General features: G+C 55.0%; 1 protein-coding gene across 21 annotated transcripts in view; it reads right to left on the minus strand.

Annotated features, from left to right (window-relative positions):
* Nucleotides 1–7,969: 7,969 nt before the first annotated feature.
* The window catches only part of LRRFIP1 (LRR binding FLII interacting protein 1), a 111,407-nt gene continuing 96,862 nt past the window's right edge, over nt 7,970–22,514 (minus strand). For 19 of the 21 annotated variants that reach the window (XM_054571080.1, XM_054571074.1, XM_054571042.1 and 16 more), the window contains one exon: nt 18,084–20,967. In XM_054571080.1, coding sequence (XP_054427055.1) covers nt 19,328–20,967 — 1,640 coding nt within the window. In that variant the 3' untranslated portion in view covers nt 18,084–19,327. Of the gene's footprint in view, nt 8,812–10,106; nt 10,212–11,283; nt 11,364–12,002; nt 12,121–13,616; nt 13,667–18,083; nt 20,968–22,514 lie in introns of those variants that run through there. The other 2 variants (XM_054571095.1, XM_054571097.1) reach the window with 1 other exon arrangement.

The following is a 22,514-nucleotide window of genomic DNA, read 5'->3' on the forward strand; positions in this document are numbered from 1 at the left end:
CTCTTATTTTTATTTTTTTAAAAGTTGATTTTAGACAGAGAGAGGAAGGGTGAGAGAGACAGAGAGAAGCATCGAGTTGTCGTCCCACTGATTTATGCGTTCATTGGTTGATTCTTGTATGTGCCTGGCTGGGGACTGAACTCTCAACCTTGGCGTATCAGGACAATGTCCAACCAACACAGCTACTTGGCCAGGGCCTAGTCTCTTATATTTCTTAAGGTTATGACTTTTGTTTGCAGGAGAATACCCCCCGCCCCCAACTATTATGAATCAGATACCATATTATCTAAAACTAGTTGGTCAGTGTTGATACACAGGAAAGCTATTGATTTCTGGATATTGATAACATATCCTAATATGTTAGGAACAGTCATACTCCCATAAATTCTATAATGTTGCCATTCAGTACAAATAATCTTTTTTTTTTTTGCCTCTTTTCCAATATTTATAGCTTAATACGATTTTGTGTTTTATTGCATTGGCTAAACAGTGCTAACTAGGCATCTTTGTCTTCCTGATTTAAATAAAAATGTGTCTATCTGTAGTTTTATTACGGAATGTGATGTTCAGTGTTTGAGATAGTATTTTTAGCTAGCAATTATAATTTTATTTCTCAATCTACAAGTCTTATCTTTAGAAAGCTCAGGATCAAATGAGATGACTGAATGAAATAATAGAAAATGTTCTATTAATACCTTTTCTAATATTAAGCCGTCTACAAACCCGATATTGTATTCAATTAGTCTTTTATTATGTGGCAGAATCTGACTTTTTAATTTTATTGGTGACTTTCCATTTACATTGATAGATAAGAATGAGCTTTAGCAGACCGTGAAAACTGTCCCATTTTCTGCTCTGCCTCCACTGTAAACAAACACTCTAAAGGTTGGGATCAAAGCCAATCACATGACAAGTATACTCTTTTCTTTTCTCTTTTTTCTCTTAAAATATTTTATCAATTTATTTTTAGAGAGAGGGGCAGGGAGGGAGAAAGAGGGAAACAGCAAATGTGGGGTTGCCTCTTGTGCGCCCCCTACTGGGGACCTGGCCTGCAACCCAGACCTGTGCCCTGATTGGGAATCAAACCAGCGACCCTTCGGTTTGCAGGCCGGTGCTCAGTCCACTGAGCCACACCAGCCAGGGCTGCAAGTATATTAATTTCTTTTATAAACGATTGAGACTCAATCGTTTGCTACTGTCCTTTGAAAGCGGGGACAATCACTGTCTTCATGGATTTGGATAACTGGCCCCGGGACGGCAGGATGCGGGCTCTGAAGCAAAGGAAAAGGGCAGACATGGCCGTGTTGATGGAGAAGAGGGTGAGGACTGAGTGGTTCAATGAATGGCGCTGCAGTATTTCTGATGGGCTTGCACGGCAGCGCCCACCACTGAAGACCTCTCGGGCAGGTCCTCTCAAGCAGAGACGAGCCTCAAACCCCCAAATCCGCGACTTCCCAGGCCTTCTGTAGTGGAAGGAGAAGGGACTCTTGCCCTCTGGACCGCGAAGGGTGGCGATGCGGAAGAACATGGTGGGAGAGGGGTCCCGAGCCTCTGAGGCAGGCTTGGGAGCAGGGGGCGCGGGCTAGGAGCCCGCCCACATGTGCCTGGCCTGTGGCCGGCACTGCTTCCCTGCAGTGCACTCTGCAGAGCCCTGGTCCCAGAGGGCTATGGGAATGGAACGGTCCCGCGGTCGGTTTGGGCAGTGGTGCCTGGGCCACCTCCCTCTTAAGGAATCCAGTGACAATCACCTGAACGTGCTCAACAGGCAAAGCCATGAACTGTTGGCCTGAGTGTTACCAATGACTGTGCATGGAATCCTGTTTACTTAGAGCCCTTCCCCCTCCCCGGCATTCCTGGGATTAGTGGTTCATGAAAACCCTCGGGCAACATTGGACTCAGTGGAAGTGGCGGTCCCAGTAAGGAAGCAGCGAGATCAGCGACCGTTTCTTGAGTGCCGTGGAGCAGGCTGTCCTCGGCACTGGGTGCCCGGTGCTGACAAGGCAGGCGTGTTCCCTGACCTCACAGCGGGGGCAGTGGTACCAGAGGGGCTGGAACTGGAATCACGGCGCCCTGGTTCTAGTGTGAGGCCAGATGCTTAGACGCGTCTTGGAGAATTTTGTGCTCAGTCTTCTGAAGCAGCCTCTGGTAAACGGGCCACGGATTCCGTTGCTAAAATCATTCTGATACAGAAGTAAATTGATGCATTACCAGTGCCTGAAACTGGTGAAACAGAAGAGAGCGAGTGTGGTGATCTCTGCTCTTTTGCCAGCGCTCATTGGTGGAGCCAGGAAACGGCTTTACAAAGACTTACTGTGAACTTCAGCTTAGGATTTTCATGGCGGGGGGAGGGGGGGGAGCGGGGGCGGGGACAATGGTTGCCAAATGTCCAATAATTGAAATAGAAAATTATCAATGTGATTTTTCTCACCGATGATGCTACTTTGCACATGAATGAGCTCAATCTGAAGCTTCGAGAAATCTCTTATATGTGACCTAACATATTGAGGATTTATGTTCAATAGACAACTTTTCAAACTACAAATCAATAATGATTTTTACACATGAATCAATGTATGTAAGATTTTAATAGTAACCAATAGCCTTATGTTAAGTAGTTGCAAAAACTACAAGAAAACTTTGCAGAACACTGTTGATATTGATAAATTCAGAACTGCTTTTCAATTTATGCAATGTCTCTTCGATATTAATAATCCTGAATCAACACAAGAGTTGATGGCTTCATGGAGAGATGTAGTTTTGAAGCCAATAATGCTTTTGCTTGAAAGTCAAGCCAATTCTTCCAAAAAAAGACGAACCAGGTTGGTTGGTATGGGTGCAATTATTAAAGGAAAATGATTTTGTTGGTGTTCAATTTGATTATTAGAAGACTTTCAAATACACTTGGAACAACTCAGGTATGTAAACTCACTTTCTCCAACTATAAACTTTATTAAATGTAAATATACATCAAGTATTTATGATGAAAACAGCTTCAGATTGAAATGTGCTATAAATACAAAATGTATATACTGGATTTGAAGATCTACTCTGAAAAAATAATGTAAAATAGCTCACTGATCATTTCAAAATGTTTATTACATGGTTGAAATGATAATACAAGATTGAGAAAAAGTAGGTTTACCGTTGTAAGAATGTGAAACACAGTTTATTTTTGTATTACTGTTCATTGATTATGGAATTATTTCCCATGTGAACAACTGCAAACCTACATTTGCCCCACCCTTCATTTTGGATATAGTGAATTAAATACAGTATATTGTTAAAATGAATTTCTCCTATTTATTTTTATTTTTCAAAATATAGGTCCTAGAACATTTTAAGTTACATATGTGGCCCATATCATGTTTCTATTGGACAGCGCTGCCCAAGAGGTTCAAACGGGCTGGCCTTTTTCACCCTGCAAGTTTCAGTTTAAACGTCACCTGCTCCACAGAGCCTTCCCTGACCACCAGCTCAGGCAGGACAGCCCCCCACCCACACACGCCTGACCACGCTGCCCAGCAGCTCGCTCTGATCCCTTAGCCGCCTCCATCACGCTCGTGATCCGAGGCGTTACTTACTCACCGTGTATAGGTTTGTCGTCTGTGCTCCTCCCTGGACCGGGATGGTGGCATCCCCAGCGCTTGACTAAGTCCTTGATCAATATTTAGAGAATTATCATAAACCCCAGAGAGGCCACCTTTCAGAAAACTCACAAAGTCATTCTTGATAAAACCATGGAAATACACAGACACACACACATACTAGGTGATTAGGGCAGAAGCAAAAGTATTAAATACACTCCTGAAATGGCGGCAAAGCTCAGACGTCTGCTTCTGACGCGGGAGAGGCCCTGGGCACGAGAAGCCGGTTCCAGCAGTGGCGCCCTTTCCTGCCTCGGCATTCGGAGCTGCTGGTGCCATGGCGGCTCCGGGTCGGCGCTTCGGTGGCTTTGAGTCGGATTGCCCCGCGACTCCCGCCTTCACACGTGCCCTCACAGCTGTAACATTAACACGTTAGCGCTTGCCTTCTCCCACGTGTCACTTTGCTAAGTCTCAACTGTGCCACATCAGGGTGCTTTGGGCAGTTTTTTCGAGGCCGGACCTTTCGTGCTGGGTACACAGAAGCCAGAGCCTCTTGTCACCCACAGATGGCCCAGATGGTCCGTGCGGGGAGGGAGCAGTAACTGTCTTGTTCTTTCTATGGCATCTGAAGCACATTAGACCTGGTTGTTAAGAGAGTGAATTAAAAGCTTTGGGAAATATGGAAGTATCCCAAAGTACCTTAAAACCACATTTAGCAAAATTGTGGTGGGTGAAGAACTGCTGCTCTTGGCGGCCACGAAATGCCACGTTGTCCGAGGGAGATGAGAAAATCCCCGCAGGACAACCCCCGCCAGGAGCAAAGGAGGCCTTGCCAGGGCCAACCCGCCGCTGCCTGTTAACTGCGAGGAGAGCAGCTCAGGCAGTGGAAGCTCTCAGCGCACCGCACCGGGGTCACACCGGGGTCGGGAGGCGGGGCGGGGCGGGACCCCTGAGAGCCAGGGAGGCGGAGCCCAGAACGCCAGCCGAGAGGTGTGCACACAGGCCTCGGGACCCCCTGGCCTCGTTATCCTAAATGTGGGGCTGGAACCTCTTGGGACTATTTAGGGGGCATTAATATAACATTCAGATATTTCTAGTTCAAGACCATCTGCCCCGGTCTGCGCTGTTCCTGTTCCCATGCCCCTGCGGGCACGAGCAGGCGCAAAGGGGGACGACCCAGCCGGGGCCAGCGGCAGGCCCCTTGGGATGCGCGGGGCCTGCTTTGCCTTTAGTGACCTTGGAGGCCAGGTAGGAGCTATCCAGGGCATGGTGATGCGGGCTATTCCAGTGGTGGGGGGAGGGGCGTTGTGAGCGAGGGCGCAAACACAGGGACCCGCGCCGGCCCGCGGATGGACAGTGGCATCTAAGATGGGCCTGGGGCTTGGGGCCAACTTGGAGTCCCCGAGAGACGGGGAGCTGGGTGGCAATCTAGTCCCGGAGGCTCCTGAATCCGGGCAGCACCCTGACCACCGAGCTGGGGCCCTCGAAACCCCCAGGTATCCTCCAGGCAGGGTGGGGATCAGGTGTCCCTCACCCGTGGCTGCAGGTGCAGGGAGCCAGGCAGGTCAGTAGACAGTGGCTCCATCACCCTCAAACACCCAGTCAGGCACCTGCACATATGTGCCACGCCCCTCCCGGGCCATTTGGAGAAACACAGCCCGGGCTTGAGCCCCGGTTCGAACCTTTGAAACTGGCGGGCTCCACCCGGCCAGCAGGGGCGCCTCCCTGGCCCGCACTCCTCGCCGCCTTCCCGTGCGGCTGCCCGCGCGGCCTCCCCAGGTCTCAGGACCACGGGCACCGAAGCGGGGCATTCGCCTGGTGTTCCCCAAGAGCTCGGCGCCACCCAAGGCAGAAATCCACGGGTGCCAAGCAATAGCATACACTTAGAAATATCAGCAGTAACTTTTGAGGTCTTGATTTACATTTTGGACTATTAACATCGGAAATCTAAGACACAACTGAAAATAACATTGCAACTCTGAACCTGTGTTTATGTTGTCTTTTGAGTGGGTGGCTTTATGTTCTAAATGCCTGTTTCTAAAAATGAAAACAATTTGTAAAAAACCCGTAACAGGCCTCCTGGGCTGGGTTTTTGGCCACTTCTTTTCTTCCCGTTCTGCTTCCGGGTTGAGCAGCGCCTCACAATGGGGGGCTTCTGCACCCCACCCCCAACTCCCTGTGGACATTGGGCAACGTCTGGAGACACCTTAATTGGTCACGATGGGGGTGGGGCCATTGACCTCTGGTGGGTAGAGGCCAGGGATCCTGCTCGGTATCGTAAGGGGCACAGGACCTGGCCCGGGATGTCAGAAGTGCGAGGCAGAGGAATGCCGGGCTCCAGGGATGAAAGGGCCAGCCTCAGGTGCCCGATAGCCACGGCAGCAGGGGGAGTTTTATTGCGAGGTTAGTGGGAGAGTCCTATTCTGCCTCCCCAGGGTCAGGGTGTGTAGCGCAGCCCTGAGGTTCTTGTCAGGGCTGTCGGGAGCTGCAGGGGCGGCAGGACAGGCGCCCCCAAGCGCCGCCGATTTGGGAGAAAAAGGCCGTCTCCCCGCGCCTGGGGGGCCAGCATATGTGGTCGCTGCGGCCGTGGGAACCCAGCCGGCGCGCTTCCCCGGGCTCCGGTTCCTCCACCCGCGGGGTGGGTTTGGTGACAGTGTCTGTCCCCTAGGGCAGCGACTTTCTGCGGGTGTGCCGCAGGGGTCTGTAAAACACGCACGGCCTGACCCCCCCGTCAGGGGCGGGGACCTTTAGATTGTCACATAAAAAAATACCGGCCAACACAACAGTAGCCATCCGGTGTGGACAAAATCACACTTACACTTTTCTGGGGGTCAGATTGGCCAACAGTTTATTTTTCGGCGTGCCACAGATTTCAGTGATTGGTTGATGTCTGCCATGCGACGGAGAAGTTCGAGAGGCACCACCTTAGGGTGTTCGTGGAAGTCAAATGAGCGAAAAGACCTAAGAGTCGAGCTGCCAGACGTGGCTAAACGCTGAACAAGTGTTTGGTGTTACTGTGTTCTGTGTGAGCGATGTGGATGTTTTCCTGGTTTACTGGTTGTCTTAAGATGTTGTGGGAGGACCTGTAAGGATGAGATCATGAAGTAGACAGCTCTCCTTTGCCGACCGGCCGGTGTGGGCTAGGGGACAGTACAGGACGCAGAACCCCCTTCGTGGCTCCTTCCCCCCGGCTCACCTGGCGTCCGTGGTGCCCGGCTGCGGCGGCCACTCCCAGCCACGCATGCTCCCAGTCCCCGCCCACTGCTCCCCCCCCCCCCGCCCACTGGCTGGAACCCCTGGCGCTGCCCCTCCCCGGCCTTGGTGGCGGTCCCAACCCCTCCAATCAGGTCTCCGTCACAGTTGGTCCCTTCCTCGGGTCCTCTCCCTCATTCCAGGACATTGTTGAGAATTCTCCTTCCTCCTTAGTAGTTAATCCCCTATTGCAGGGTAATTGTTCTTGTCACAGCCCCCAGTTTCAATTACGGGGCGGAGTCGGTTGCTGGACTGCACCCGGCCTCACTCGCTGTGTCCGTGAGAGAGCTTGGAATGCCTTAACGCTCCCTAAGTGGACTTTCAAACTCAGAAATCTTTTGACACCAATCACCGTAAGATTTGCACGGACCGATCTCAGGTGAACAGAAAGCCACATGGCTGCGGAGGGCTGTGGCTTTCTGGGACCAGCGCAGGGCAGGTTTCCGTGTGAAAACCTTGGCCCTGAACACGCCGCAGCCAGAGCGGGCCTGTGGGCCCCACGTGCATCAGCGACGGGATTATTTTGTCTACAGATACTCAAGAAGGTCTGAACAGTAAAGTGTCCTCGGCGTGAGGAGACACGATGTCTCTCCCACCTAATGACATGCAGCCCGTGGGTGCTGGACCCCGACGGTGCCGGGGGGCCGACTGGGGGATGGAGGCACTCGGGGGGACACTTACGTAACGTCATACCCCCGACTCCTGTCCCCTGCCCCGGCGTTCTCTGAGTGTCAACACTACATAGAGCTTTGGGTGACACTGTCTTTCTCGGTTTGTACTCGGTAATACCCTAAAAAGCTTTCTTACTTAACCAGCCTTACTTGCAACACAACATATACAAAGAGTAACTAAAATTTAGCAAGTAGCCAAACCTTTTCTACTTTCGTCCTTGAAGATATCATAGCTGGTCTGGGACTTCCTCAGGTTACTTTTTCTTCTCAGAACATTGATTCTTCTAAGTGCACTGTTCTCATTCACTGTGGATAGACCTTTTTTATAGATCAGGGAAGGAAAAGCGGGCTGATTTGATAGGCTTAAAAAATAAAAAAAGAGGACCCAAAACATTCATGACAGTTAATATAAAGCAGTGAAAGATCATCTTTCTCAAGGAAGAAAAAAGCCACACAGCTCAGTTTTTTAACTTCTCATTTTTTAATTTTTCTAATAGCACATTCTTTAAAAGAAGTTAACAACTTCAATTCCAAATATAAGGATTAAATAACGCAAATGAAAAGCTGTCGTTTTCAGTAAGCTATTGCCTAATTCCCTGGAAAAAAGTATTATGATTGGACTGATGCAAAAATCCCTTAGAAAAGCTTCGTTTGTTGCCTGGAAAGAGTCTTCTTAAGGTCACTTTTACTTGTCGACCGTCCCCTTGTTTCTAGTGGAAAAGTTCTGCTTGCTAATGGCTTGTGGCTCCACAGTGTTTGTGTATGGAAAGCGCAGACTAAGAGATACTACGGAAACCGCTCCAACGGCAGGTTCTGCCCTGAAAGGAAGTCCCAACACGTAACATTTCCCCTTATTTTCAGCAAGACACGTGAAAAGAAAACGCAAGTCCCACTTTAATCTGTACTCTGATGACCACTGTCAATGGCATGAAGAGGCTGCTGCCCCGTCGGGCACAGACCCCCACGGGCCCAGTGTGCTTATCACATGACCTGCGGTCCCGGGCGGCGCGCAGTCCGGGCGGGGTCTGCGCACGCGCCCATCTGCGCATCGCGGCCTGCTGGGCCCCCGCGGCTGCGTCGCCCCGCGGTGGCGACCTCGCGGGAGCAGGGAAAGCAGCGGCTCCCGGACGGGAGCGCAGGAGAGCCTGCCGCACGGTCTTCCCTTGCCGGCCGGTTCCCGCGTGCCGCTGGCGCTACTGCTGGGACAAGAGCGCGCTCCGGTTGGCTTTCATCTTTTCCAGGCGCTTCACCAAGTGGCCGTTGCTCACCTCCAGCTCCTCGGTCTTGTCCAGGGCAGAGCGAAGCTGGAACGAGGAGGAGAGGCAGATCTGGGGGACCGGCTTCTCCAAACACAACGGGCTTGCGAGAGAGACTTCAGGCCTACCGAGCATCCCAGTTCCACCCGGACCCCCGAGATCCCGGCGCACATACTGGCGGACGCGGGTGGACGCCTGTGCTGCTTCACCCGGAGAGGCACAGGGTTCTGGCCCCCCGGGCAGCCTCCCTCTCTGAAACAACTTGACCCCAGACAGGGAGCGGGCTTGGGGTCCGCGATGAGGTCACGAAAGGCAACTGAGGCAAACAAAAACAAAGCTGAGCCCGCACAGGCTGGGGGAGGGGGAGGTCCGCAGCCCGGGGCAAGGCCCCTGCAGGCGGATGCCAGAGCAGGAACGCCTGAGGCCACGGTGGTGACACCCGGGCGCCGGGGCCCCAGGGCCAGGCACAGAGTCTGTGGCTCTGACATCGATGCAAAACCCTCCAAGATGGGGGCTGGGGTCATGGGACAGGTTCAACCCTGCGACCTCAAAAGCCCTCTTGGCAGGAAATGCCAAGCCAGGCCCAGAGTATTTCTACCAGTTCAAACCAAGCATAAAGAACCTCACAAAACACCAAACCGCAGGAGCCGGCAGAAGCGAACCCCACAGAATGAGACTCCCAACGCCTGAACGCGCGTCAGTCGCCGGGCACGCAAAACAGAGCAGCCATGTGTGAGCCCTTGACAGACTGAGGACACAGGCAAGAAATGAGAGGGTGCTCACGCCTCCAGAAACTGTCGGGAATGAACACATTAACAGAACAACAGGAGGTCCCCGGGGAGTGCTCTGCGAAGGCTGCGTCCTGGGAGACAGGGAGAGGGGAGCAGGTGGGCGCTGACGCGGCGGCCTGCCAGCGGGCGCCCACGGAGGCCGCGGTGGAGAGGCCTGACCTCGCGTGTCCCATGGGGACAGCGGAGAGACCAGGTCGGGAACGGTGCGAGGAGATTAAAATGGTTACAAGTGTCCAGAATGGACTGAGAGAAAAAGACTTCACAGAGCCAAGAAATGCAGCGCATCCCAAGCAGAGCAAGGAACGATGAGCCCGCATGCAACGCAGCGGGGCACAACTGTAGGCCGCCAAAGCCCGACGGCTCCGTGGCCGAGCCCTGGTCTCCTGTCCGACACGGGACCTCCTGCGTGATGTGACGTGGCCCCTCAGGGGTTTGGCCTGGCGGGACGATGAGTCACCCAGCGGCTGGGTCCCCGAGGTGAACCTCCTCTCTGCGCCCCCAACTAGAATATCGGCACCCATTCTTTCCCCAGAAACAGCCTAGGACAGTTACCTCTCGTTGGAGTTTCCGTTTTTCAGCCTTCAGTTCATCTTCTATTTTTTCTGCATTTTCAGCGGCTGATTTATAACGAGATACTTGACTCTCTAACCTTATTACCTACGAGGAAGGAAAGATCGTCTGTGTACATGGATTGGCCTGTTTTCTTTCTCCGATTGCTTTACTGTATTAGACATCAAAGGGTGTACACTTAATGGGAGAATGCACCATGCAAAGAATGACTTAGTCTTTCTGATTATTATACAGGTTCCAGCCCAGCAAGCTACTTGTTCCTGTTTTTGAGCAACCCGGGACTGACTGCTACTGAGGACGTATTTCCTTTTGGCCCGAGTCCGAAAACACGGTTCCCACCGCGCTGCCACGGTGCCGCCATCTCTCCCCTTTACGGGACGACTCTGCTGGAACCGGGCTGGGACGGCAGAGGCGCCACCAGGACCTGTGCTCCAGTGTAATCTCTCCTGGGGGGTGGGGGCAGGAGAAGGAGGAGGGAAGGCCAGGGGCTCAGGCAGGAGGGAGAGAGGAGGCCTGGGCGCGGCACCCATGGTCCGCGGACGCTCCCATTCTGTGGAGATCAAGGCCCGCTCCTGAAACTCATCACCTTCTGTGTGCGGGTCTCTCTCTGTCCCTACACAAATGCCTAAAAGTTCACCCACGTGTACCCGCAATGCAGGGGGAAGAGCAGCTGCTGTCATCTGCCCCTTGTTAGGACACCTTTCGGCCCAGATCTGCCCCGCATGCTAGAGGCACGAGCGCTCACACGCTGGACCCAGAGTGAGCCGGCCCGGCTGGGAGAGCGCGGGGCTGGGCGAGAGGGATGTCCCGTAGGGAGCACCTTTAAATTATTATTTAAGAAATCATTTTTAAAGAACAAAAACAAACAAACAAGCAAACAAAAAACACAACTCCCTGGCCACAGCAGCTACTTTCTACAACAAACTTTTTTTTTTTTAACACAGGGTTCGTATCGATTACGCAACCCAAATCCCAATAGTGACTTTTCTTTCCCTATGCTCTCTCTTTGCAGGGAATACACCACGGACATTTTTTTTTTTTGGTTCTAAAAATAGCTGCTTCTCTCTTGTCCTCAGCCTTTCAGGGGTGAGTTCGCGCAAACAGAACCCCGTGAGTCACCCGCGCGGCTGCCTGCCACTGCCCAGCCGTGAGCACGTACATTTTGTTCTAACGCGGTAATCTCTTGCTCAGATTTTGCAAGTTTAAATTTGAGGTCGCTGATCTGTCTGTTGGCGTCCCCTAAAGGTTGAAAAAGAAGGAAAATTCATTAAGCTCTTGGGCTTTTAAAATGTTAAAGCAGTAGTTACCGGGAACCGAGCCCCCCTCTGTGGCTAGCTCGAATCTGCACGTCCTGGCCTGTGGCCCCGAGCCCTGCAGAGCTGAGGCAGGAGAGCACCCTCTGCGTGACCAGGCCAGGAGGTGCCCAGGAGACAGGGGAATGGTGCGGGGGGCGGGGGAAGGGGGGAGGGAGGCTGGGCGGTATTGTATCCCTTTAAGCCTCTTTCTCGTTTACTGGCATAGAAAAATGCCTTCCAGTTTTCCCACGCAACCAGCACTTTTACAGGCGGCTGCATCCAGCCCAGTAAACGCGGGTTTCCTGCGGCGTGTCCTATGGGGCGTCTCTGGGCGGGCCGCCTTGGGGCTCCTGTTCTGTTCCTCGGACTCACACAGAAACACCCTTGCCTCGCCCACCTGCCCGCCCTGTTCTCTCTTACAAGAAAAAGTCCTTGTGCTTTTGTAATCAAGGGCTTCTGGGGGGCGGGGGAGGGCAGACAATGCTGGGCTTTCCTGTCCCTGGTGGGCGTTTCCCCTCCTGCACAAGTGTCCTAAAGCCGCGCACGCCAAAGCATCTGCGCCAGCGCTAGGGTTGACATTTACTTTGTAGATCCATCACGTGCACGTCTGTCCCGTTTTCTAAGACTCCGTCCTCGGGGCGCAGCGTGTCCAGCCTGCCGTTCTTCTGTCTTTCCCCCAGCTGCCCTTTGAGTTTCTTAATCTGAAAACACCCACCGAGAATGGGTTAATTTCTCTATTCTGAACAAGACTAAAAAGCGGAGCTTAGAGCCCATTGCCAAGGAAGTACCATCTAACGGAGAAAACGCCCCATCGGTACAACTGGACGTCGCCTCGCAGTTATTTCGTGTGTCTCTAGGATGCCAAAGCGACAGGGGTTACATTACTGAGCCCATGAGAAGTGCAGAGAAAGATGTGCAACCCACCAGGGAGACAGGGAGTCTCTCCCCTTTAATAAAGGACCCAACACACATAAATAAATGAACTAACTTCTGCCAGTTAGGACTCTTCTCAAAAACTAAGCATGAAGGAGGAAATTGCAATTATAGTTACAACGTCAAGTATGGACTATGTTGTAATTCTGGTGAGACCTTATTCGAAGGCTGAAATTTCTCTTGAATTCAGGAGGAGATGGTACATAAAATGGTTTAACTGTCTGTCTAAGAGTTACAGTTCAGGGCGCTGTTAACCTCTGCTTTATTCACTCGGGAGCCGGGAAGGACCACCTGGGGCCTTCCAGGCCAGAAGGGCTGTCCCTGAGCCCCCCAGGACCGGCGCGTCCCCTCGAGCCCCGTCCGTTTGCAGGCGAACCACCTGCTGGGAGCGGCCCCCCGGACCACCCTCTCCGTAGCTGGGGTTGCCGTTCGCAGCCGGGACTGCAGGGTTTTCTGCTGTGTAGCGAGGAACCCCCACCTGCCCTTGCTTGTCACCCTCCGATTTCTGCGGACTCGGTGGAAGCCCCCTAAGCAGACCCCCAGCACGCACACACACCCCCGTGCACGCCGCTTCAAGAAAACAAGTACAGAATCACCATGGATACAGGTTTTTGGAAGATGAACTTCAAGAGACTCCTCCTATCCTATGTACAGCTCCCCCAAAGGTGAGAGCAATTGTCAATGGAACTGGGAAACGTAAGGCGGGCGCCTTGGATGAGGCTTACAAGGGGACAGGAGAGAAACCCAGCTTCCCTGGAACGCGGCTGCGGAGTGATCGGATGGCCACCCCGCACGGGAGAAGGCTGGAGAAGACAACCGCTGCGCGTTCCTGGAGAGCCAGGAAGGTCAGTAAACCGTGGTGAAAACGGCTGTGACCAGCGGTAACACACGTACCTGCTGGAAAGGGGTGCCGGTCACTGAGAGACGACAAAGCAGACCTGCGTGGGGTGTCCGGACCAGCCCCGTCCAGCCCCTGCCCCTCACGGTAATCGACGCCTTCTCGTTAAATGTTAATGTCAGGCAGCAATTCGCAAGGAGCATGCCCCATTCAGCCCATGGCCTGGGGTCCCCGAGGCCCCCTCCAACCCGCCTGACTTCAGGAGGGTAGAAGTGGGGAGAGCCCAGGCTGGCGTGGCGGTTATTTTCAGGCACGAGGCGTTAGGGTCTGACCGAGCAAGGGGGCGGGGTGGGGGGCGCGGTCCGGGAAGGTCCCCGGGGTCGGGCGCCCCGCGGGGGACTCGTAAAGACTTAAAAAGGCCGTTACCTGCTCCAGCAAGCATTCGCGTTCACCAACAAGCTTTTTCACCCTCGTGTCTGAAGAAATGAGAAAGACACAGGTTTAGGGGTCTTGGCGGCCGCACCTTCCCGCAGGCGGCTGGGCCGGAGGATGAGCGTTCGGGTTAGTGGAGTGATGATGAGGGTGTTACACACGTACCACAGCGGATGCGGCCACACACAGGACGGGGGAGGCGGTCGGCCACGGGAGGCGCAGGCGGCCGGCCTGCCAGCACATGCTTGTCTCGTCAGGGGCGGGCCCGGCCGCATGCAACGGGCCGGTCTTCCACCTGGGGTTAGCATGCAAGGGCTCGCGCCGAACCACGCTGCAACACAAGATCTCACAGGCTTCCCGGTGTAACGTCATCGGCGCGGTGGGACACCCCGGAGTCCCCCGCGTCGCCGCTCGCCGGCGCCGCCCGAGGGCACACCCCCGCGGGGGCCCCCCCTGGGCTCGCCGGGAGTTTGACAACACGGTTGCGAATCAGAGTTGGCGGACTAGGCACCTGCCGCCCGCTCATCAAACGCTTTGATTCTTTTGAGGAGGAGCGCAGTGATTATTAGCTTTCTGTCCTCCCTGCCACCCAGCTATGTCAGGAGGCACAACGTAAGCACCCAGAGACCCCCCGAGCCTCTCCCTGGAGGGGCGCTGAGGAAGCAGCCTTCGGTACGGGGGCAGGGGGTTGGGGCCAAGTCCCACAGCAGCTTCCGGGAGAGCCGGGTGGGGGCGGGGTGGGGGGGACAGCGATGCTCCTGTGTGCCGGCCACGGCCGTCACCCTCTCTCACCCCCGGAGCCTGTGGGTGGCGCGGCTACTACGTCCTAAGGGCCAAGGCCCAGCGCAATTAAGCGACTCTCCGGAGGCCTGGCCCGCCCCCCGCCCCCCGCCCCTTTTCCTGGTCTGAACTCCGACCTCATGGCTGGGCCCGCACCCCGCCCAAAGGCCCTGTTCTGGAGGGACCAGTGTCCTCACGGTGCCCAGCTTCTGATGGGCTGGGAAACGGAAGCAATTCATATAAAACGCACCCTGTTTTCATTTAGAAAGTCATGCATCCACATTCTAATCCAAGTTACATGCTCTCTGTTTTTTTTCCAAACGCCCTAAGTTGTTATTTTGGAAGGCACGGTGACAAACTAAACAAAACCAGAAAATGTTAGGATGATTCATTCTTTCCCTTCTATAAATCCGCCCAACACTGAAAAAAAATTTTTTTGTAGTTATGAACCCAGATCTCTTATTCAATATCATTTTCATTTCACCTTATGTATTTTCTATTCCTACGTACACGGGCATCGTAAGAAATGCTGAGTATATCAGAAAGTGGTCTTGAAGCTCATATACTTATCGGGCAATTTCTAAATTATTTTCCTGTTAAGAGACTTCAAATACTCTGGATAGTGAGTAAAAAAAAACCAAATGTTAAAAATGTAATAACGGTCCTAAGGGAAAAACAAATAAGGACGATCTAATCTTTGGTCTCACAGTGAGAAAATGAGGCATAGAAAGAAGTGGAATTTTAAGGAAGAGAAAATTTTAAAGCAGAATTAAAGAAGATTAAAACTAAATAGTTTTAAGACAATGGAAACAAGGAAGAAGCAAAGTTATTTGACATGAAGAAAATGAGTAGTTTTTCTATAGCTTTAAAAATCAGTAGTCCAGTTCATTGTGTGCCTGGTGCTCCGTGGCTAACATACTTACTGTAATTCCTAACGAGAACGCTGCAGGCCTAGCTCCCCGCGGGGCAAGCTGAGTAGCGCTGCTCATCCCTGTTCGCAAACGCCTGGCTTGTGAACTCACCACCTTGTTAAAGGCCTTGGGACGGCAGTTTTAGAGTGAAGGCATCGGAGCATTTGAAGGGACCGTGTCTCACATGTAGGGTTTCCTTTCACAGCGAGAAGTTAAAACGAGGTGGCCAGGAAGGCATTTGAGTAATATTGGCAAAGGTTACATTTTCTTTTTAATCTCATTTCTATGCTAAATCCGCATAGCTTTGCTGGTGCACCTTTGAGAGGCCCGGGAAGGCGGCGCGGGCAGCCAAGTCCAGGGGGCTGGGACTTGCGCGGGAATTCTGAGCCCTGCTGTCCCTCTTTCCCGCGGCCTCCCACGGTGACCTCGCTCGCCCAGGGCGCGGCAAGGCCGACGACCAGCAACGGCCACGCCGCAAAGCAGTCACGCTTTCAGCCCTGCGCCTGGCCCCGGCCCTCCCGCAACCCTGACGGGCAGGCTCTCACCCCGGTTTCAGGGCGCAAAATGAGGCCCCCATGAGGATACGGAGCTGGCTGGTGACGACGTCCTACCAGGAGCACAGTCTCGCTCGGGGGCTAATTTCAGGCAGCAGGGGGGCCCAGGCCTCCCTGTGGCAGAGGACGGTCGCCTGCTGTCCGTATTTGCCAAGGTAGGGGGGGAGGCTGAGGGCTTTCAAGAAACCCACCGAGCACCTGCTTTCTGCGCTCCTTCCTGCAGTACCGGTTGCTTCACGGTCCCTGGGCCAGCCGCCCGGGCCGGGACGACGCCTGCTTCCGGTGAGGAAAGGCCAACGCTGGCAGGTTGCTCAGGAGGGCTCCTGTCTTTCCTGTTCACGGGGCCCAGGGCGTCTGTCCCTACCCATGGGAACTGTCCCCTCCAGCCCCGTGGCGTTCTGTTCAGCTGAACATCTTGAAAAACGTCATCTCTGGTGTAAGCGGGGCAGAGGGCAGGGCAAAGGGGCAGGAGAAAGGGTTTTTCTCCCCAAAGACAAAGTTTTCCCTACCTACGACTGTCACATGGCAGAGGCGCGCGCGCACACACACACACACAGCGCCCCCGGCTCTCCTCCGGAGCCTGGCGTTGGGGAAGACTCTTTCTGTGATGTTTGTTCCTGTGTTTCAGTGGCCTCAGTGGCGCACGGGGTATGGGACTCTCTGAGGACACAGCCCTGGTGACAGAAAACCAGAGCCCCAGCCTGTCTAAGCCCCAGAAGGGACGCCCGGGGCCTGCGGGCTCCAGGAGGGCGGCGGGGATGGGAAGGGTCATTCGTCGCCCGGAAAGGCTGACGTTACGGAACGCGGTCCATGTGGAAGCCTTGCGCCCGAGACCTCGGCGCCCCTCCCTGCCCCGCCCCCCCCACAGCCTAACGACCTGCAACGCGCTCTCTGTTCCTTTCCCTTTCTTTCTCCACATGCACCCGAATGAGACATAACGTACTTTTGAAGTGCACAGCGAGGCTGCTTTCAGGCTTGGGCCGAGAAACAGCCCAGCTTCCACCTTTGGTACTGTGACTGCTGTTCTCCCCTGCTCCGCGCAGTGGTGACACCCGGTGCCCGGGCTCCCCTGAGGACGTGCTGGACATGTGACCTTTGGATCTGTTCCTGATTCTGACTCTGGACACTGAGCCCTTCCAGCGGGCCAGGTACACCTCCGTGCCTCCCTAGCCCTTCCCCCGGCCCTCTGCCCCTGCCCTGTGCCCCTCCTATACCGGAGATGACATTTTTCAAGATGTTTGGCCAAATGGAAAGCCGTGGGGGGCTGGTGGGGACAGTTCCCATCTGTATGGACGCTGGGTAACGCTTTGGTGAGCGTTGAAGGGGCACCGCTCTGTGAACGCCAGTCACTTGCTGGACTAGGCTGTCATTTGACACTCAGACCAGAGGACCCCCAGAGCGTCGGGAAGTGGCTTGGCTGCTGAGAGCCCTTTCCCTCCGTGGCGCTCACACCCGATTCTCAGCATCCCCCTCCCCCTTCGGAAGATCAAATGTTCACTGTGGGAAGAACGAGGGACCCGGTGAGGCCGCTGGCTGGCTCGAGGGACGCGGAGGATGTCACACTGTCGTCGTGTGTGCCAGCCAACAGCACGGGAACGAGGGACAGCCGTCCCGGGGTGGAACGGCCTCGGCCCCTGCTGAGTCTGGCCAGAGCCAGGCCGTTTCCCAGCGCGCCCTGCAGCCTGAACGCGGCTTTGCCGAGGTCAGAGACATCAGCTGGACCCCGCACACGTCTCTGCGGCCCTTGGGCTTGACTCCCTCCAGGCCCTCCTGTGTTCCTTCTACCCGCATGGCCCAGGTGGGCAGGGGCTGGGCCCCGCCACCCTCCCCTGGGGACGCCTACGCAGGAAGGCCAGGCCCCTCCGCCACTACACCACACTCGCCAGGGCGTTCTCTGTCCGGGCGCACGGAACGGGCACCGTTCTCCACGGGGGCCTGGCTCCTCCTCAGACCCTCACCTCACGGGCAACGCTGTGGCGGAAGCGCTCCTCGGGCCCCCCGATGGTCCAGCCCCCGCCTGGGTGGCCTGGATGCCGGGAGGGACACTCAGTCCTCCCTGAAGAAGGGCAGCAGGCAGGGGTCCCTCCCCGAGCCCCACCAGGGACGCGGCCCCTCGGGGCCTTCCGGACGGAGTGCCGTGCAGGCGCAGCACGGCCAGACTCCACGCAGCCCAAAAAGTGGCTCCACAGGCTTGTAAAACTAGCAAATGTCTTTATTTCAGTTGCATGACAACGCACTCGCCTCGCATGTTGCAGAGGCGTTGGTCCTTTGGGTGCTCAGTTGTATCTTGTGTCAGGAATGTGAACTCATGGACTCTCATAAAGCGTTAACACCATTCCTGGTATTCATTCCCTTGTGCTTTTAATATTTAACAATTTTTCTTTAAACTTAACTTTTTACAGTTATCTTTTTAAAAATGGTGCTTATATAGAAAATACATATTTTGTTCAGGAAGATCGAAACAAGAATTTTCCAATATAACTATACTGACAAACAAAAAATGCAAGTATTTATACCGAAGTACCAAAAGTGATTGAACAATGTAAGATATCCTGATATAGTTTAATGAGCAGTTTGCATGGCGTAACGACAAGCACCCTAGTTTATTGCTTTTTTGAATAATGATTAGACAAACAGAAAAGTAATTTCGAGGTTAAAAAAATAAATTTTAGAAGTGATTCTCCCCACCCTGACACTCTAGGAAACGCAATTTCAACCCACGTCTCTTCCAGGAAAAAAAAATGTTTAAAAAAATCTTTGTATAAAACGGCTTTGGTACATGATTGGCATGACAGGAAGTCAAAATCTACAAAATAGACTCCGGTGCCACAAACGCAGGTCTGAAGTTCTGGCTGAGACGAAGCCTTTATGTGAGGTGCAGTCCCCAGGGCTTTAAGACGCTCATTCTCCCTGAAAGGATGCCTTACTCAGTGACCTGTACATTGTTTGGCTGCCTGTCCCCTTTTTAAATAAAATAGCATACAGGTTACGGTGTGCATACCAAGAGCAATCAAGAAAGTACATGTGTTGGAATGGGACAAATCAATTTAAATGCCGATCCTACTCCTGATGTGGGAATGTCAGAGTGCGCTTTGGTCGTTTCCATTAGATGCCGATACGCCCGGTTAAGCATGTCCACGGCCGTGTCAGCCCGAGGCGGGCGGGAGCCACGCTATTGTGAGTGTGAGCCACACACAGTGTGTGTCATCGCTGGTACTACCGGCACGCTTCCAGTGAGGGTTTACATCGATTACAAACGTGTCTTTCTAACCTGGGTGATAACCTTGATAAAATAGAAGGCTACGGGTAACAGTCTATAAATTAACGTACTAGCTGGCATGGCGGTCGGCTGCCATCGTGGGCTTGTCTCCGTCGAGGCCATTTTGAGGGTGGCCCAGGGGCTGCCGCAGGCGGCCTCACTGCACGCTGCCTTCACGCTGCGTGCCAAGCAAGCCCCGCCCTATGACAAGGTGCAGTCTTCTTTGCTTTTGTCCTTCTCACTCGGGTGCCCTGCCTCTCCTCTGCTCTCAGGACAGGAGTATCCCGCGGGCGCCAAGCCATCGCTTCCTGGACTCAGGCTCTCTGGGACCTCCCCGACTCCCCGACTTGCATGTTCTGTACCTTCGGCTGGGGGAGCGCCGTCGACATCCTCGGAGGGACTCTGGTCTCCGAGTGGGACACTGCCAGATGCATCTCCGTCCTCCGGGGGCCTGCGTGGAGCGACACCGCCTCCTTTGGCACCGTCTGGCCCGCCTCCTTCCTCCAGCCCTCCCGCACCTGCTTGGGAGCCCGCGGCCTGAACTGCGTCACCGTCTGACGGCACTGGTTCTCCATCGGCGGCTGCTGTCCTTGCCTCTGTGTCCGGCTCGCTGCCTCCCAGGTGAGGCCCGCCACCCGCCTGCGTGTTAGGATATTCTGGAACGTCCTGGTTTTCACCGCTTCCTGAAAGCGTGTTCTGCTGGGGATTTCCGGGGACCCCGTCTTGTATTCCTTCACCTGGTCTCTCGTCAGGGAGCCCCACCTGCTCTTCCTCCTTAGCTTCACTCAGGCCTGGGCTCTGAAACGACGGCTCTTCCTTAGCCTCCTTAGGGGTTTCTGCAGGTGCTGGCGACTTCTTCTTATTCTTCTTCTTCTTCTTGTTCTTTGTCTTCTTCTGTGGTGAATCCAGACACTCTCCCTGTGGGTCATTGTTGTCCTCGCCGGGGTCTTTCACATCTAGGAGCTCGCTCCTGCTACCTGCCGTGCGTGGGCCTGGTACTCCCTGCGCGCTGCGTGCGGCCGCGGGGGAAGGGGGGCTGCTCTGCGCCTCTGTCCCGACGGGCTCCGCGTTCCCAGACCCCTTCCCCTCGGCCTCTCCTGCATCGCCGCCCCCCTCCAGCCCTGTGCTCTGCACCAGGGGCTCCCGGGGCCCCGCTGCTCCTTGGTTGGTGAACCCTGTCTCTAAACCGCACCCTGTGCTGGGGTCCCCCTCTTTGGGGACATCCGTGTCATCGTTGCCCCTTGGAGGGCGGGAGGCCACTGTGCCCAGTGGCTCTCCTGGCCCGGGCGGCCCTGCCTGCGCCGCGTCGGCCTCGGGGATCTGAGAGGGAGCAGGCCCCTGCCGTGGTCCTGGGCTGGCCTCTCCCAAACTGGTTCCACAACCTCGCTTTTCTGGTTCCTGCATCTCTGCGGATTCTGCGCTGTGGCTTCCGGCCTCCGAGGCATCGCAGCTGCCCTGCTCCGCCTCGGGGCCCTGCATGCCTCCGCCTTGCGCCCCCCGACCCTCCGGCGGCTCGAGGGGAGCCCCGGCCCCAGCATCTGCGGTGCCTGTGCCCTCGCTGGACCCCACCTGCTCTGTGTGTTCAAGGGCGGACATGCTGCCTAGAACTTGGCTTTGAATCTGGTCCTCATGTGCAGCATTTGCTGCGGCTGCTAGGGAGGGGGCGCTGTCGTCAGAGGGCCTCTGGTCCTTGGCACTGTCCCCAGGAGGGAACACCTCTGTGTCCGCACCGTCCTCTACAGGGTCCTCCCGGCGCGGCTCTCGCTCAGTACTCTGCAAGGTCTCTCTGTTCCCCACACTGTCCACAATTTCATTGTCCACCTCCACTTCAGTGGCTTTTCCTAGAAGACCATTGAGAAAATGGAAGGGACCCCATGATGCGGTGGCCACTCGATACACATTGCAGCGTAAACACAGGTTCGTCCCCACCCAGCCCCAGCCCCAGAGAGAGAGCAGGTCAGCAAGAGTCGCCGGGCCGAGGCCTCTGCCAGCGCCGTGCCAAGCAGCCACCGCATCAGCAAAGGGCCATCGGCCAAGGCCACCGCCGCCACCTCGAGGCGGGGGGGCGGCCGGTGCCGTCCCGTGCGCAGCTCAGTTGTAACCACCAGGAAGAGCACTGGGTCAGGCACCCGAACCCTCCGGAAGGATGGATTTAAGAGGGACTTCGGGTTCGCGGCCCCCGTTCTCACTTCCAAACGCACCTGGACACGTCACACGCCAGCTACCGGCCCGCGCATCACACGGCCCGAAGGCGGCTTCCAGGGCATGTCAGGGAACACAGCCTCCTGGTCAACCTCGAGGACGGCACCTTGGCAGCAGCTCCTATCAGGTCAAGAGATCCGCCCCCTCCACCTGGTCCCTGTCTCCTGAGGGGGCGGCCTGTGCCCTAAGCGCCCTCGCTCCACTCCCGGACAGATCGGGAGTCCCAGCGGGAGGAAATCAGGGTGCCCGGCTGCCTAGGTAGTGAATGACTCGCTGAGCGATATGAATGACCAAGTCACTGCTTTGGATGAAGCGACAGTTTGGCTTTGTCACCCAACAAAACCACAGCACGTAGGATAGCCTGTCACTGCAGGTCAAAGGGTGCTGACTCCGTGACCTACCTGGTGGGTGCGCTTGCCCCAGGGAAAGCGAGGAAAGTGGCATTTACAGTTAGTGTCACTTGGCCTTTGAAAAATGTCAACGAGTGCCTGTTATCTAATGCACACTTGATAACAATACAAAATCATCTACAAATTAAAAAAAAAAACTTATTGGAAAGACCCCCCTTTGGAGCCATCTCTGGTTCTCAGAGTGTGTGTCTGACAACGATTCTCGAAGATTCACAAAACGCATGTGCGCCCAAGAGCGGCATCATCCTGGGCTGCTCGCCCACTGCCGCCGAGGCGGGAGGGCCGCCCCTCCTGCTGCTTCTGCACAGTTAACAGAGCTGCCCGCCGCCAATGGCCGTGACGCCAGCGCGGTTGCCCGGGGAGCAAGCCCTGACGTCTCCGCATCTCCATAAAGACAGAGAACTAAGGCCGGCGCTTCCACATGGACGTGGAGCCATGGCCTGGCCTGACTCCGGCCTCACTGTGAAGCTGGGACGCTTGGGTGGCCAGTGGCCAGTGAGCCTCGGATGCGGCGGCAGCTTTGGGCTGCACAGCAGGTTCTGGAGGTTCATCCGTGGCCAAACATGGTGACAAATAGCCATCGGTGGGTCTTTCAGGTATTCCCACTGTCTACCAGCATCTATTCTTTCAGAAGCAAACACGTGTAACACGCAGAGACGCGTCGCCGCCCACAGAGGGGCGGGCGCATTCGGGCTCTCACTGGTGTGGCACGCCCTCCACACGGACCACACGACACCAGGGACCTGTCCCTCTTAGGCGCTACCCTGAGAATGACG

This window comes from Pteronotus mesoamericanus, unplaced genomic scaffold, assembly GCF_021234165.1.
Source record: "Pteronotus mesoamericanus isolate MK-2021 breed Mesoamerican mustached bat unplaced genomic scaffold, CSHL_Meso_final contig_1018, whole genome shotgun sequence".
NCBI classification, from domain to species: domain Eukaryota; kingdom Metazoa; phylum Chordata; class Mammalia; order Chiroptera; family Mormoopidae; genus Pteronotus; species Pteronotus mesoamericanus.